The 13,713-nt window shown below is 63.1% G+C and overlaps 1 protein-coding gene across 1 annotated transcript; it reads left to right on the top strand.

Moving 5' to 3' along the window:
• Positions 1 to 457: 457 nt before the first annotated feature.
• On the top strand, positions 458 to 11,426 carry LRRC47 (leucine rich repeat containing 47). Its single transcript, XM_021684002.1, has 7 exons — positions 458 to 1,080; positions 6,309 to 6,767; positions 7,604 to 7,720; positions 8,401 to 8,516; positions 9,076 to 9,178; positions 9,479 to 9,568; positions 9,697 to 11,426. Exons 1-7 carry the CDS (start codon positions 460 to 462, stop codon positions 9,943 to 9,945), a joined length of 1,755 nt encoding a protein of 584 aa, XP_021539677.1. The 5' UTR covers positions 458 to 459; the 3' UTR covers positions 9,946 to 11,426.
• The last annotated feature ends 2,287 nt before the right edge of the window (positions 11,427 to 13,713 follow it).

The following is a 13,713-nucleotide window of genomic DNA, read 5'->3' as shown; positions in this document are numbered from 1 at the left end:
CCAAGCCACCCAGGCGCCCCTGGACTGCTCAGGGTCAGACCCGGGTGGGCGGGGTGGGACTTCACTCGGGGTCGGACCAGGGTCGGGGGGGCCATCACTGCTCGGGGCCGTATCGGGTTGGGGGGCCATCACTGCGTGGGCATGGGCCACGACCCGGAGGGGGGCGGGAGGGGAAGGCCATCACGGCTCAGGGTCGGACCCGGGTGGGGCGGGGTGGGGCTTCACTGCTCGGGGTCGGACCAGGGTGGCGGTGGGGTGCGGCGACCCCGTCGGGCGGTGGGTCCCGGCCCCCGAGCAGCCCCGGACGCCCGCAGAGGCCCTCCCCTCCACGAGGCACCTCCCCGCCGCTCTTCTCCCAGAGGCGCCCCGGGCTCGCGCCGTCCCCGCGACCTCTCCCCTTCCGGCCCGGGCCGGAAGTGACGCGTCGTGCCCCGGAAGCGCCCCTGGAGCGGCGGCGCGATGGCGGCGGCGGCGGCTCCCGCGCCCGAGGGCTGGCCCGAGCTGGAGCTGGCCGAGCGCGAGCGGCGGCGCGAGCTGCTGCTGACGGGGCCCGGGCTGGAGCAGCGGGTGCGCGCGGCGGGCGGGCGGCTGCCGCCGCGGCTCTTCACGCTGCCGCTGCTGCACTACCTGGAGGTGAGCGGCTGCGGGAGCCTGCGCGAGCCGGGCCCGGGCCTGGCGCAGGGCCTCCCGCAGCTGCACAGCCTCGTGCTGCGGCGCAACGCGCTGGGGCCCGGCCTGAGCCCCGAGCTCGGCCCGCTGCCCGCGCTGCGCGTGCTCGACCTGTCGGGCAACGCGCTGGAGGCACTGCCGCCGGGCCAGGGCCTGGGCCCCGCCGAGCCGCCGGGCCTCCCGCAGCTGCAGAGCCTCAACCTCAGCGGCAACCGGCTGCGCGAGCTGCCCGCCGACCTGGCGCGCTGCGCCCCGCGCCTGCAGACCCTCAACCTCACGGGCAACCGCCTGGACGCCTTCCCCGCCGAGCTCTTCCGTCCCGGCGCGCTGCCGCTGCTCAGCGAGCTGGCGGCCGCCGACAACTGCCTCCGCGAGCTCAGCCCCGACATCGCGCACCTGGCCTCGCTCAAGGTCAGCGGGGAGCTGCGGGGCGGGGCGGGGCCCTGGAGGCGGGGCGGGGCGGGGCGGGAGCTGCGCTCGGAGCCGGGCCGCCTCCCGTGCCGGCGCCTCCAGCCTCGCGGGCGTGGCTCCCCTGGCGCCGCGCTCTGCGACCCGTCGTTGGGTAGTTAGCAGGCTCGGCCCCTCTCCGGTCGGGAGCAGGTCAGCAGCAGGGCCCCCTGGCCGAGCGTCGCTAGCCCCAGACACTTGTGATTCCGTGACCGTGGTGGGGAGGCGGCCCCCCGGCGAGGCTCGGCTGTGAAGTAACAGGCATTCCCGCAGTGCGGCCCGCTGTGGCTTCGTGTAAGGTATTTCCCTCAGCGCTGACGACTGGCTTCCAGGGGAAGAGGTCATTATTCCCGTTTAACAGAGGCCGGAAGGGGTTGCCCGCAGTCAGCAACAGTACTCGGGGTTTTCCTGGAGACTCCGTTGTCGGGGAGCTGCGTGCTTACTCCTCCGCAGGCCCCAGCGTAGCGCTTGGCGGGACAGGTGCCCCTTAAGCCCGCTGGGCAGGAGTGGGGAGGGTGGAAGTTTCCCGGCCACACCTCAGTCCAGTCTAGAGGCTCCTGTCCAGCACTGTCTCCCCTGTGTCTTCCCCTTTCATCCTTAAAGAGGCCGATCTGTATTTCTTCTTACTCCTGCTTTTCATCCTTTTAATGCAGACTTTCTTACGCAACTGGTTTATTTCAGCAGAAGTTACTCGTAAGATACTGTCAGCTGATCTTACAGATACGTGTTATGTCTGTACAGATCTGAATGCGTGTGCGTACGCGTGTATGGATGCGTGTGTACATGTGTGTGTGTTTGTAGTTAAGAGAAAGGGGTGCCACGTGCTTGCTGGCATTTGCAGATCTGAATGCGTGTGCGTACGCGTGTATGGATGTGTGTGTACGTGTGTGTGTGTTTGTAGTTGAGAGAAAGGGGTGCCACGTGCTTGCTGGCATTTGCAGCGCGAGGCTGTGGGGGTGACTCCCGGGGCACTGTGGTCATCCAGGGCTGGAGGCTTCGCTTTGCGGCTGAGGGGACAGAACACGTACAACCCCGTCTGTGTACGCCATCTTCCCATCTGTGGGCTCTCCCGGTTTTCCGGAAGGTCGGTGTACCAGATACGCAGCTGAGTACAGGTCGTGTGAGTGCAAAATCCCTTGTTCCACTTCTCTTCGGATCCAGAATGTCTTCCCGGTGGTTAGGTTTGTTTTGAGTGTTCTGTACCACGTGTGTGGCACCCACTAGCGATGTCCGTGGCCTTCGTGTGTCCTGACCCCGTCGTTCGGGGGATGTCTCCTCTGCCACCCTTTCCCCCGCCGTTGCTAGGCTTCCATGGGTCTCTCCCACCTGAGGGGGCCTGTCCCTGTCGTGGAGGGTGTGGTGCCAGAGCTAGCTGGAATCTCTCGGGTTCAGATGTACTCCGGGGGCCTTTCTAAAATGATGCCCCCGTGAGCCGTGCTCGTAGAACTGTGTGAAGAGCGTTGCTGCCCACGCTGGGGTTGTGCGGACAGACACCCCTGCAGCTGCTGTGGGAAGGCAGCTGGGGTGCGGGAAACTGAGCTCGGAGGCGGAAGTGTGGGCTGCCTCAGCGTCTCGTGGCCGTGCCGCTGGTTCCCACACCGGGTCCTCGCCTGTGGGAGACTTGCGGGGACGGCCACCGTGCCACGAGCGGGGAGGACTCCAGGACTGACCGAAGCCTTGAGTGGGAACAGCGACAGTTGTTTCACGTGCTGACGGGTCCCCGCCCAGGGTGGCACGGAGCCGCTGTGCTCGCTCGGGCCGAGTGCCCTGTTCCCCTGGCGGCGAGTGCAGGGCTGGGCTTGGCTGGAACGCTGTGCTGGCTGCTCGCTGCCGGGACGTGCGGCCGCCGCTCTCTGCCCAGCGGCCTAGTGCACTTGTTCATGGCAGCCCAGGGCTCCTGAGAGCATGACTGCAAGAGGCGTAGGCTTGGAGCTGGCACCTGGCACTCCCACTGCACCCGGCAGATGGGACGAGTGAAGCCCCGTCCACGTTCCTGGGGAGACTTCACGCAGGAGGTAAATTCCTGGGGCGCACTGCTCCCGAGGAGCCACCGGAGTAGCACACAGGCCTCTGCCTGTCCCTCCCCTCACTTCCAGAGTGCGCCCTCCCCCAGGGAGCTGCCCCAGGCGGTGGCCCCAGACCTGGCTGCCGTGAAGGCCCGACCCTCCCTCCCACTCCGGCCGCCGGTGACAAGGAAGCCCAGAGATGGCCAAGTACTCTCCGTGCCGGACCTCACCGGCTGGTTAGCGGCCTGTACTGAGCCCGGTTCTCTCGCCGTCCTGCTGTCTGGCCATTCAGCTTGGCTGCCCACGGGAGGCCTTGGAGCATCTGGAGGGGTTTCTCCCCGGGGGCGCCTGTCGTTGCACTGGTCTGTCACCCGTGGGCTCAGCTGCCGAGGCAGTGCTGCGCCGAGGATGGCGGCCCCTCACGGCACTCCTGCCTGCGTCACAGGTGACGGGCTCTGGCCAGCCACGGCTGACCGGGACGAGCGGAACAGATGTGCCCAGGTCTCCCCATCCCCTCTCGCCCCCCGCCCCCTGCCCCTGCTGGTGCCTGCGCCGATTCGGGCCACCCGGGTCACTCACAGGTGGGAGTCCCCCTGTGGTCAGGCTTCATTCACAGAGAAGTTAAACTTGGATTGTGAAACCTCCGTCCAGCACGCAGACACACTGAAGTTTAGAAGCCCTTCCTCCGTCTTCGTGTCTTCCCGATGGGCTGCTTGGTGCCTGGGTGGGGTTCGGGTCCCCTCCGGCGGGCACACCCGCTGGAACGAAGACGGCTCCTAGCGCCCCTCCGGAGGTGGCGTGTTCGTCTCGGGGTCGCACAGCCAGGGATTTAGCACCCCTTCCCCAGCATACGGCCCTGCAGCGGTGCTGTTCCCAGAGGTGCTCGGCAGCCCAGGCTCAGGGCCATCTATGTGACCTGCAGGAAGGGGGTAAATGGGGTCTTCGTGTGTCGGCTCCAGGCACGTTTCGGGGAGCCGGTCCATGTGCAGTGAATTCTACTCTGCGTTTCGTACCCTTTGGGGGTCGGCACGCACAATCTGAACTCGGCTTCCTGGTCAGAGACCTGCCCTCCTGCAGGAGTTAAAGTCCGCATCTACGTTACCTGTCACCTCAGGGCTCCTCCTGAGGCTCCCTTGTTCCCTTAGTGTCCTTTTCTAGGCGTGAAACCCCACTGAGTCTGCTGCACTTACCTGCCACTGTCCACATTTCTGCAGGGCCCCCAACTTCCAGAACCCCGATCTGCCGCCTCCCCCTCCCCGTCCACATTCCCATGGGGCCCAGCTCAGGGCCTGAGCTGCCCTTTGGGCCCTGACCGCTGCCCCTGCTTACTGCTCTGAGATGTCCGTGATTTGCTTATTATTAGCCCTGAAGGAAGCCCCCTGACCCAGGACCCTCACACCGTTGGCCACTGTGGTGGGGCGGCAGCTGGGGAGGCACGGCCCCCCAGTCTCCCCTCCCCGCCGGTTCCTCCTCTGCCACCGGCACATGGCATCCACCCGGCCGGCCTCCTGCAGCAGTGATGTGACCCCGATGGAGTCCTCCAGCTGGCCTGAGCCCTTCAGACAGTGTGGCGGACCCCACAGCTGGTGTGTGCTACCCCAGACCTGACCTCAGAACACCAGCCCTTCACGGCCGCTCACAAGTTCCGGTGGTGGGGCTGATACGGTCCCCCTCCCCCACCCATCCCAGTCCCACTCGAGCTAGGAGAGAGGTCGGTGAGGCAGAGTGGTCACAGCTGTAGGAAATCTTGTTGCCCACAGCCCCTCGGGGCCGCTTGGTCCCCCCAAGGGGACTGACGGCCAGGTCTGGCTTACGTGCTTCCTTCCTCTGGTCATCCCCGGTCCTGAGTGCAAGCTGGAAGCTGGCTCTAGCTGCTCGCTGTCTCCTGAGCCCTGGCAGGGGCTCTGCAGCGGCACCAGGTGCTCGCCCGCCTGGGAGTCTGTGCGCTGGCTCTGGGCTTCTCAGCAGCCCCAGGACTGCCTCATTCACAGCCGGGGTCTGACTCGTCCCCGCCACCAGCCAAGAGGCGGCATCTCCTGGATCATCAGCCCTTGCTCCCCTTTCAGCTCGTGACAAAATCCCTCACCAGTCTTGCTGGGGCCTGTTACGTCCCAGTCAGGCCCAGGACTGGTGCTGGCCTAGCCCACCCTGTACGAGCGCTTGCTGTGTGTGTGTGTGTGTGTGTGCATGTGTGTGCACATAGCGGGGGTGGGGGGGCTGCCCTCTCACCACAGCTGCCGGAGGGGAAGCAGAGGACCTGCCCCAGACCCACCTACTAGAAGGCGGCTCCGTCGGTGTCCCTCCTGCCCGGCCCGGCCCGGCTCTGGTGTGATGACCCCGCACGGTGGCTGTTCTGATGGTTTCCATCGTGTCAGCGGTGCTCATGCCAGCCGTGTGTTTTTGCCAAAGCCTGGTCATTAATAGTGACGGCAGGTTCTTCTGCACGGGCCATAGTGTTTCACGAGCCTCCTTTTTTTTTTTAAAGATTTTTTTATTTATTTATCAGAGAGAGAATGGGAGACAGAGAGCATGAGAGGGAGGAGGGTCAGAGGGAGAAGCAGACTCCCTGCCGAGCAGGGAGCCCGACGCGGGACTCGATCCCGGGACTCCAGGATCATGACCTGAGCCGAAGGCAGTCGCTTAACCAAATGAGCCACCCAGGCGCCCCTCACGAGCCTCCTTACGGCGCAGACAGCCGCGGCCCTGTAGCCTCCTGGGTCAGGATGGGGGCCGAGAACCCAGGGCAGCGTCCGGGCCGGTTCACCATTCTGCACACAGGTGGAGTTGAGCGTGCTGCATCGTCCTGCTGGGGGCTTTGTGTTTACATACGAGGAGGAATGCTTGTGACTCATGCTGTGTTCTTTCTTTTCAACTCTTTAGTTTAAGAAATGTGAGCACCACTTTGTGGGGAACCTGTGTCTCGTTTCAAGTACTTACCTGCTTATAACCACAAGTTCTCCTCGTTCTGTGCTCTTTTCTCTGTCACCTTCGTCCATTGGGATAGTTGTCACCACAAGGAACCTCGCAGGGGAGCAGGAAGCGTTTCATGGGGGTTGTGGGCAGCCATCACCGTGGGCTGTGTGGCCGTGGTGTCAGTCTGGGCGCAGAGCGGGGGACAGGCCGTGTGGGGTGGGGCAGCGCACGGGGAGGCAGCATGTGACCGCAGGCCCTCCGTCTCCCTCCCAGACGCTGGACCTCTCCAACAACCAGCTCAGCGAGGTCCCAGCAGAGCTGGCCGACTGCCCCAAGCTCAAGGAGGTCAACTTCCGGGGGAACAGGCTGACGGACCGGCGGCTGGAGAAAATGGTGCACGGCTGCCAGACCAAGTCCATCCTGGAGTACCTGCGCAGCGGAGGCCGGGGCTGCGGGCGGGGCAAGGGCAAGGCGGACGGCCCGGAGAAGGAAGAGGCCCGCAGGAGACGGCGCGAGAGACGGAGGAGGGAGAGTGTCGACGGGGAGGAGGAGGAGGTGGACAACGCCAGCAGACTGCTGCTCCGGGTCCTGCACGTGTCTGAGAACCCCGCCCCGCTGACCGTGCAGGTCAGCCCCATGGTCAAGGACGTCCGGCCGTTCATCGTGGGAGCCGTCGTGAGAGGCATGGACCTGCAGGCCGGGAATGCCCTCAGACGGTTCCTCACCTCCCAGGTGGGTGCACGCGGCCCAGGAAGGGCAGGGGCGGGCAGGCAGAGGGGCTGGTGGCCCGGTGTCGCTCTGTGTGTGCACAGAGCAGGTCGGACCTGGGCCTCAGTCCCGGGGGCTGCCTGTGGGAGTGGGCACCACCTGCTCATCCAGAGACCCTTCTAGTCCTGCCTTGTTTCTGAAGTCAGCTTTGTTGCATGGGGAGATCGGTGTTTCCCGAGTTTCTGATGTCTCCGGGGATTTTCTGGTTTCTGTAGTTTACACAGTTTCCTACAAGATAGTATGAAAATCGTCAGCTGTTCTCACACTAGACGAACATCGTGATTTGTTTTTCTATGCAGTTATGCAGTCTGCCCAGCTTTTAAAGTAGAAGCCACTTTGATGTTTGCAGACGCCCCACCGCAGCCCCGTGGGGACGATGCAGCTTTCTGGAAGTCTGTGTCCTGTGCACTCCTAGCCAGGAGTTTAGAACTCAACCATCAGTGTTTTCGAAGAAAAACGTGCTGGGGATATTTTTCTTCTTAAGTCATATTTTTATTCAGTCAAATTTTAGTTCAGGGAGGGTTCTTTGAAGTCTCAGATTCTCTGTTACAGAAAGAAGAAATTCTGCCCCTGAACAGATAAGAGTTTTCCAGTGACGGTTCCAAGGATGTGTTTTGGGTGGGGGAGGCCACGGGAGCAGGCAGAGGGGCGGGGCGCGGGGCGGGCAGAGGGGCAGGGCGCCCGGCAGAGGGGCAGGGTGCAAGACGGGCGGGCAGAGGGGTGGCGCGCTGGGCAGGCAAGGTGCAGGGCGGGCAGCGCGGGGCGCTTGGGCACTGAGCTCGGCGGGTCTCACGTTGCAGACGAAGCTTCACGAGGACGTGTGTGAGAAGAGGACGGCAGCCACCATCGCGACCCACGACCTCCGGGCCGTGCGTGGGCCCCTGCTCTACACCGCCCGCCCGCCGCACGACCTCAAGGTGAGGGCACATGCCCCTCCCCGTTTGCACCTGTTTTGCGTTTCCATGAGGCGCGCACGCTCTCACGGCGTGCCTGCGCTCTCACGGCGTGCCTGCGCTCTCACGGCGTGCCTGCGCTCCCAGGCATCTGACGCTGCCCCCGGCGAGTACCCCGGGTCACACCCAGGCGGCGTTTGCAGTTCGTTTGAAAGTACACTCATCAGAGGAGGGAGTGATTTCAAAGTGGTTTCCTTCATTTGCTCAGCTTTCACCAAACAAGGGTTTATGTACTGACTGCAGAACCCCTCATTTGGGTTGACTTGCGTGAGCTAGGTTTGTCTGTTACTCCCCGGGGCATGGCGGGGTCCCCGCGGGCAGTCCGGGAGCCCAGCTGCGCGCCTGGCTTGACCGGCCCCTCCCCCCTCGGCCTTCGAGGGGCCACAGGCCTGGGAGTCGCCGTGGCGTGTGGCGGGTTGAAGGTTAAGCCCAGCTTCGGGAGGGCCGGCGTGTGTGGCAGGTCCCTGAGGGGCCTCTGGGGGCCCCGCGTGCTCACGCCACCATCACAGGGAGAATGGAGGGTAGAGCCGAGAGGGGACGCTGTGCCGACGGCCACGTGAGCGGACGACCGGCAGCGTGTGGTGGCCGCGGCTGTAAGGAGAGCTTGTTCCATCTGAGCTCACCACCAGGTGTTCACCCCACAGATCGTGCCCTTGGGGCGCAAAGAAGTCAAGGCCAAGGACCTGGTGCGGCAGTTACAGCTGGAGGCCGAGGAGCACAGGAAGCAGAAGAAGAGGCAGAATGTGTCGGGCCTGCACAGGTGGGTGGGGAGCCTCCCCTCGGGGCGCTGCAGCCACCCCGCGGGGGCACACCTCCAGCCTCCACTCCACTCACAGGCTGCCATAACCTGAGGCTGTCCCTTACAGATGTTAAAATCTCCCAAACTTCGTTCCCTGTGCTGTCAGAGACTCGCGTGGGGTGAAAGGAACCGTGTCAGACGGGCCTCTTCTCTCAGAGCGGGGCCTCAGATGCTGCTTTGGGGAGAACGGGCTTTCTTAAGCGCGCAGGCCCTTCATCGGGAGGGACGGGGGTCCTGCCCACAGCACGTGTGCAGGGACGGGGGAGGGTAGTGCGGTCACCCGGACAACAGCAAAGCCATCAGGCCTACAGCATTTTGTCCACATCACCAGCGGCTCGGGTGGGGTATGGGTGGCCTGCTGCGCTAGGCCCACGTGAGGACAGGCTTTAGCACGTCTTCCTCCCAAGCTCATAGATGCCCTGGTCTCACACTGATTAGTCTCAGGAGCTTGCATTTGTCCAGTGTGACCCGTAGGTGTGCGTTCCCATAGTTACGCCACCTCTGTGTTTTTTCCCCGCAGATATCTGCACTTACTGGACGGGAAGGAGAGTTACCCCTGCCTCGTGGATGCAGATGGCGACGTGATTTCTTTCCCACCGATAACCAACGGCGAGAAGACGAAGGTCGGGCAGGGCCTGTGCGTGTCCGTATGTCTGGGGGTGCCCCACCGTGATGGCCCATCCCCACGCCAGACTGTGCAGGCCCCACGCCACGCTGCCCGCAGAGGCCCCCGGTCTCCAGAGCCCATGTCCCTGTCATGCGTGGTGCTGCACCAAGCGTCACCATGTGTGTGTTCCCACCGTTTGGGAAGGGGACGGTCCCAGTTTGTGTGGCACCATTTTTTACAGGTTTTTCCTCAGAGCACTCGCTGATGTTTCTGGTAACTTTATTCTTCCCTGAAGCTCCTCTGATTTCTTTTTAAGATTAAGAAAACAACTTCTGATCTGTTTTTGGAAGTAACAAGTGCTACAAGTCTGCAGACCTGTAAAGAGATCATGGACACCCTTGTGCTGGTGAGTCCATGCTCTCGCCCAGTTGGCACTCTGGCCACAGGGACGGACAGTGCGCCCTCCATCTTCCTGCCGCCCCTCGCACACACGGCTGCCCCGGTTGCCTCTAAAAGAGTATTTTTCCTTTGCAGAAAATGGCAGAAATCAACAAGTACACACTAGAAAACAAAGAGGATGGATCACTTTCAGATCCTGAAGCTGACACGGCCTCTGGACAGCCTCCGGGTCCCAGCGGGAGCCCAGGTGCCAAAAAGGCCGGGAGCGCCTCACTGGTGGTGGAGCAGGTCCGAGTGCTTGACGAGGACGGGCACCTGAAGGTGGTGTACCCTTCTAAGACAGACCTAGGCCTCGCCGCTCCCCACGTGACCGTGATCCGCTGAGCCCCGGCCGCCGGGTGCCCACCAGCTCCGCCACGCGGTCCTCAGCTGCACCTCTCGTGCTGACGTTAAGTTATTCGTTACGTTCTCACCCCGTGGTTTTTAAGATCCATGCCTCTGTTCGGTTGTCTGGACGGTTCCATCCTGTCATGGTGACGCCACATTACCACGGACTTGAATCGTTTTGCCTTTCCGGCACCAAACTATTCTACTAACGCTTTCTACGAAATTACTCAAATATCAGAATTAACTGTTGAAAACGTTCTGAAATCACATGAACACAGCAAATAACCTTTATTCAGGGGAAAAAAGACTGGATATTCAGCTCTGCACCGGGAAGCTAGATGCGTGCACCTCAGTGACTGCACCAGTTATTTCCCTACAACACAGCGGCTTTTAAACCCGCACCGTGCTGGCGGCGCAGCCTCGATGTGGAGTGACGTCCCGTCCCTGGCTTGCCCCAAATCATCTTTTTACGAAAAAAATATTTTTTAGGTGACCTTAGAATTGGCAGAAGCATTTTTTTCTTCCTGTTGCGGTTGGATGCTTTAGGGGAAGCGCGACAGAGTCCCCTCGTGCGGCCCCGGAGAGAGGACCAGACGTCAGAACGCGCAGCTCCGGGCTCGCGCGCAGTTCCCTGTTGTGGAATGGGCTTCCACGGACCGGCCGGGACGTTCTGTCGTCAGCCAGCTAGAGGACAGACGAGGGGCGTGGTTGCGGAAGGTGAACTTTGAAGCCAGCAGCCACAGAGCGCGGCCAGGTGTGAACGGTTCTTCGGCATTTTGTGTTTTAGGTTATTTCCAGTTTTGAGTGTCTCGGGCCCCAGACCGTGAGTTCGCATTTGTTTCTGCACGCAGGTACCCCTCCCTGGCCACGGGGTAGGTGGCGTTTACTGACCTCCCTGCTTCATGGTCTGGCGGGGTTACGAGACACTCAACTGGCTTTTGGTATTTAGTGACCCCGTCGGTGTCACGTCCTGTGACCTGCGAGAGAGTTTGTGTGTTCTGCAGACTTGGGGAGCGTTCGCAAGAGACCCAGTGAACCCATGCATTTAGCCATCAGAACCAGATGTGGGGTGGGGGGAGCTCACAGAGGCACGTGGTTCTCCCAGAGCTCGGGCAGCCCGCTTTGTAGGACCCGGCCCGGCTCTCCGGGCACCTCCTGGGCTGAAGGAGGCGGGCCAGATGGTGGCTTTTCCTCGTTTTGTTAGCCCCAAGCCTACCAAACGTCCATGCTGGCGGCTCCAGCTTGTCATCTCATGAGCCCTGGGCACTCAGGGCGGCGACTGCTGTGGGTGGCCTGGCTGGCGTGGGTCTGTGGCCGGGGCGGAGGGGCACGTCCTGTCAGCTGTGACCTCAGTGCTGGCCCGTTGGCTTTCTGACGCAGCTCAGCCCCGCGTGAGGCGTGCAGATGTGTTTGACTTACCACTGGAAACCAGACATCCTTCCTCTTTGCCGGTCCAGGCCACTAATAAACGTCATTTAATAACATCTGTGTTCCTCCCCAGTGAATCCTTTCTTGGCAGTATTTCGGGGTAGTGACTTTGGGGAAACAGAGGATCTGAAACCCCCCCTCCCCAGCCCAGATCTTGCCAGCAAAATGCAAAAGAGGCTTAATGATCACACAGGCTCTGCCCAGAGAGGCTGCTGGGCCCTCCAGGTCTGGAGCGGGAGGTGGACCCCCTCCCAGGGCACCTGCCCCCAGCAGGTCTCATTCCTGAGTCTCAGTGGGAGGGGAGACTGCCCGACAACTCAGCAGGGTGCTGTCACCCCTCCCTGGCTAGGGCCTGCGGGGCCACATCTGGTGGAGGCAGCTCACAAGGGGGTGGTATGTGGCCCAAGGGCCTCTGCCTGCAGTCTCCCCGCACAGAGGCCCGGCCGCTGGTGCAGCCCACGGAAGGGGACACGCACGTCCACCAGGGAGTGGGCCGGCGCACCCTGCTCTTCATCCTGAGACTTGCTGGGCCTTGGGGCGCACAGAGCACGAAGATCAGATCCAGATGGCTTTTGTCATCTGTTGTTGCCCATGGGGTTCCCCCCGACCCAGGGAGGTGTTTGTGAGGACCTGCGGGGATCACTGGGCAGTGCTGGGCTGAGCTGGGGAGGCTTTGAGGACACCGCCCCCAGACTGGTTCCCCACAGTGCCCCTCATGCGTGGACCACACCTGCCTGCTGCCCCACCTGCTCGGTCCTCCCTCCTCAGCGTGCTGCAGCCTTGGCCCCCAGCCCCTCCCGTCTGACCGGTCCATCAGCAGACTGTGCATCCTGCCCAGGGGCTGCTCAGACAGTGGGACCCTGAAGCCCACAAGGCGTTTCAGAAGTCAGGGAGACCAGAATGGCCTCAGAGAGGAGTGGTGGGCGCTCCTCTCTTCTGTCCAGCACCCTGGCCTGGCTCTTGGCAGAGGCTGCACCCAGTCTTGGAGAGACCCAGACCCTGCACCTCAGGAGCAGACTGCCAACGTCCCAGAGCCCATGCAACCCAGCTGTGCCCCCCAGTGCCCCCCCTGTGGTGGCTCCAGCAGGGGCACCAGGGTAAGGCTGGCCAGATGTGGGCCGGCTGGCACGCCTCCCTCCTCAAGTGTGGCCGAACAGGGCCGGGAGCAGGGTCTTCTTGGGGACAGGTGCTGAGGCCCAGAGACCAGGGCTGGCTGGACCAGACCTCTGCCTCTTAACCAGCTTCCCTCGTCCCCCCGCACAGCAGACCCCCATCACTGCTTGGAGACCCCAGCGCAGGCCCGGCCCACCAGCGCCACACCATCCTTGCGGGCAGAGCCAGGGACCCCCTGGGTGGTGCAGCCGTCCCTAACAGGCAAGCCAGTCTCATGGGGTCTCTGCCCTTCCCTGCCAGCTTGGCTTCTGACATGCAGGTTTGCCATGTGCCCTCCGGTGTCGGGCTCCACGAGGACACTGACTGTCCCTCATCTCCCGCCCTCAGTCCTCTGGGAAGAAGCATCTGCTAAGGTGTTTCTGGCAAGGGTCTATGGGGCCTGAGACATGAGCCTGTAGTCAGTAGGTGGGGGTGAACACAGGGCCCCGGAGGGCACCTACTGGGAACAAGGTAGGGGGACAGGACTGAACCTCTGAGCCGAGGCCTTGTCCGCAGCCGGTCAGGTGAGGCAGGAACAGGCCCCGCCAGCGGCCAGTCCTCGGGCCTGCCCCCAGGGGCTCACGGCCCACAAGACAGCCCAGCCAGGCAAAGACACATTCCAAGGCCCAGAGCCAAGTGGGAGGGAGGACGGGCCCTTCCCACAAGCCTCCCACTGTTGTCCAAGTGCCCTCCAGCTGGCCTCACACCGGGCAGGTGCCCGGGCTCCTGCAAGAGGCCCTCACCCATCCTTCATCCAACACACTTTCACTGGCTGCATTGGCACCCAGGCTCCCACAGGGCAGGGTGGGGGAAGCGCCTTCCCACCGGATCCGCTCCCTCGGAGGGGACGGCCAGTTCACTGCAGGGAAGACTGGGTGGTGGGTCCCAGACAAGGGCTGAGGCCCCACTCCCCACCCTCGGGGGTTGGCAGAGGGACACACACGGCCCCCTCAGAGCCATCCCTGCAAAGCAGGAGTCAGAGGGCCCAGAGAGGGCAGGGGCCTCCCCGGGGCCCCACAGCCCCACAAGGTCCCCTCAGGGAGGACCCCTCCCTGGGGCTGCCAGGCCTGGGCCCTTTGCAGGGGCTCTGGAGGCGTGTCCTGCAGTCTCCCGGCCATTAGTGTCTCGGGCTGGCCGCCTGCGCCAGGCACGTGCTCCTGTGTCCCCGTTCGCCTGTGTGCCCAC

The sequence above is a fragment of the Neomonachus schauinslandi genome, chromosome 4 (assembly GCF_002201575.2).
Source record: "Neomonachus schauinslandi chromosome 4, ASM220157v2, whole genome shotgun sequence".
NCBI classification, from domain to species: domain Eukaryota; kingdom Metazoa; phylum Chordata; class Mammalia; order Carnivora; family Phocidae; genus Neomonachus; species Neomonachus schauinslandi.
The sequence above is the reverse complement of the archived record's forward strand: the minus strand, read 5'-3'. Positions and strand labels throughout refer to the sequence as shown.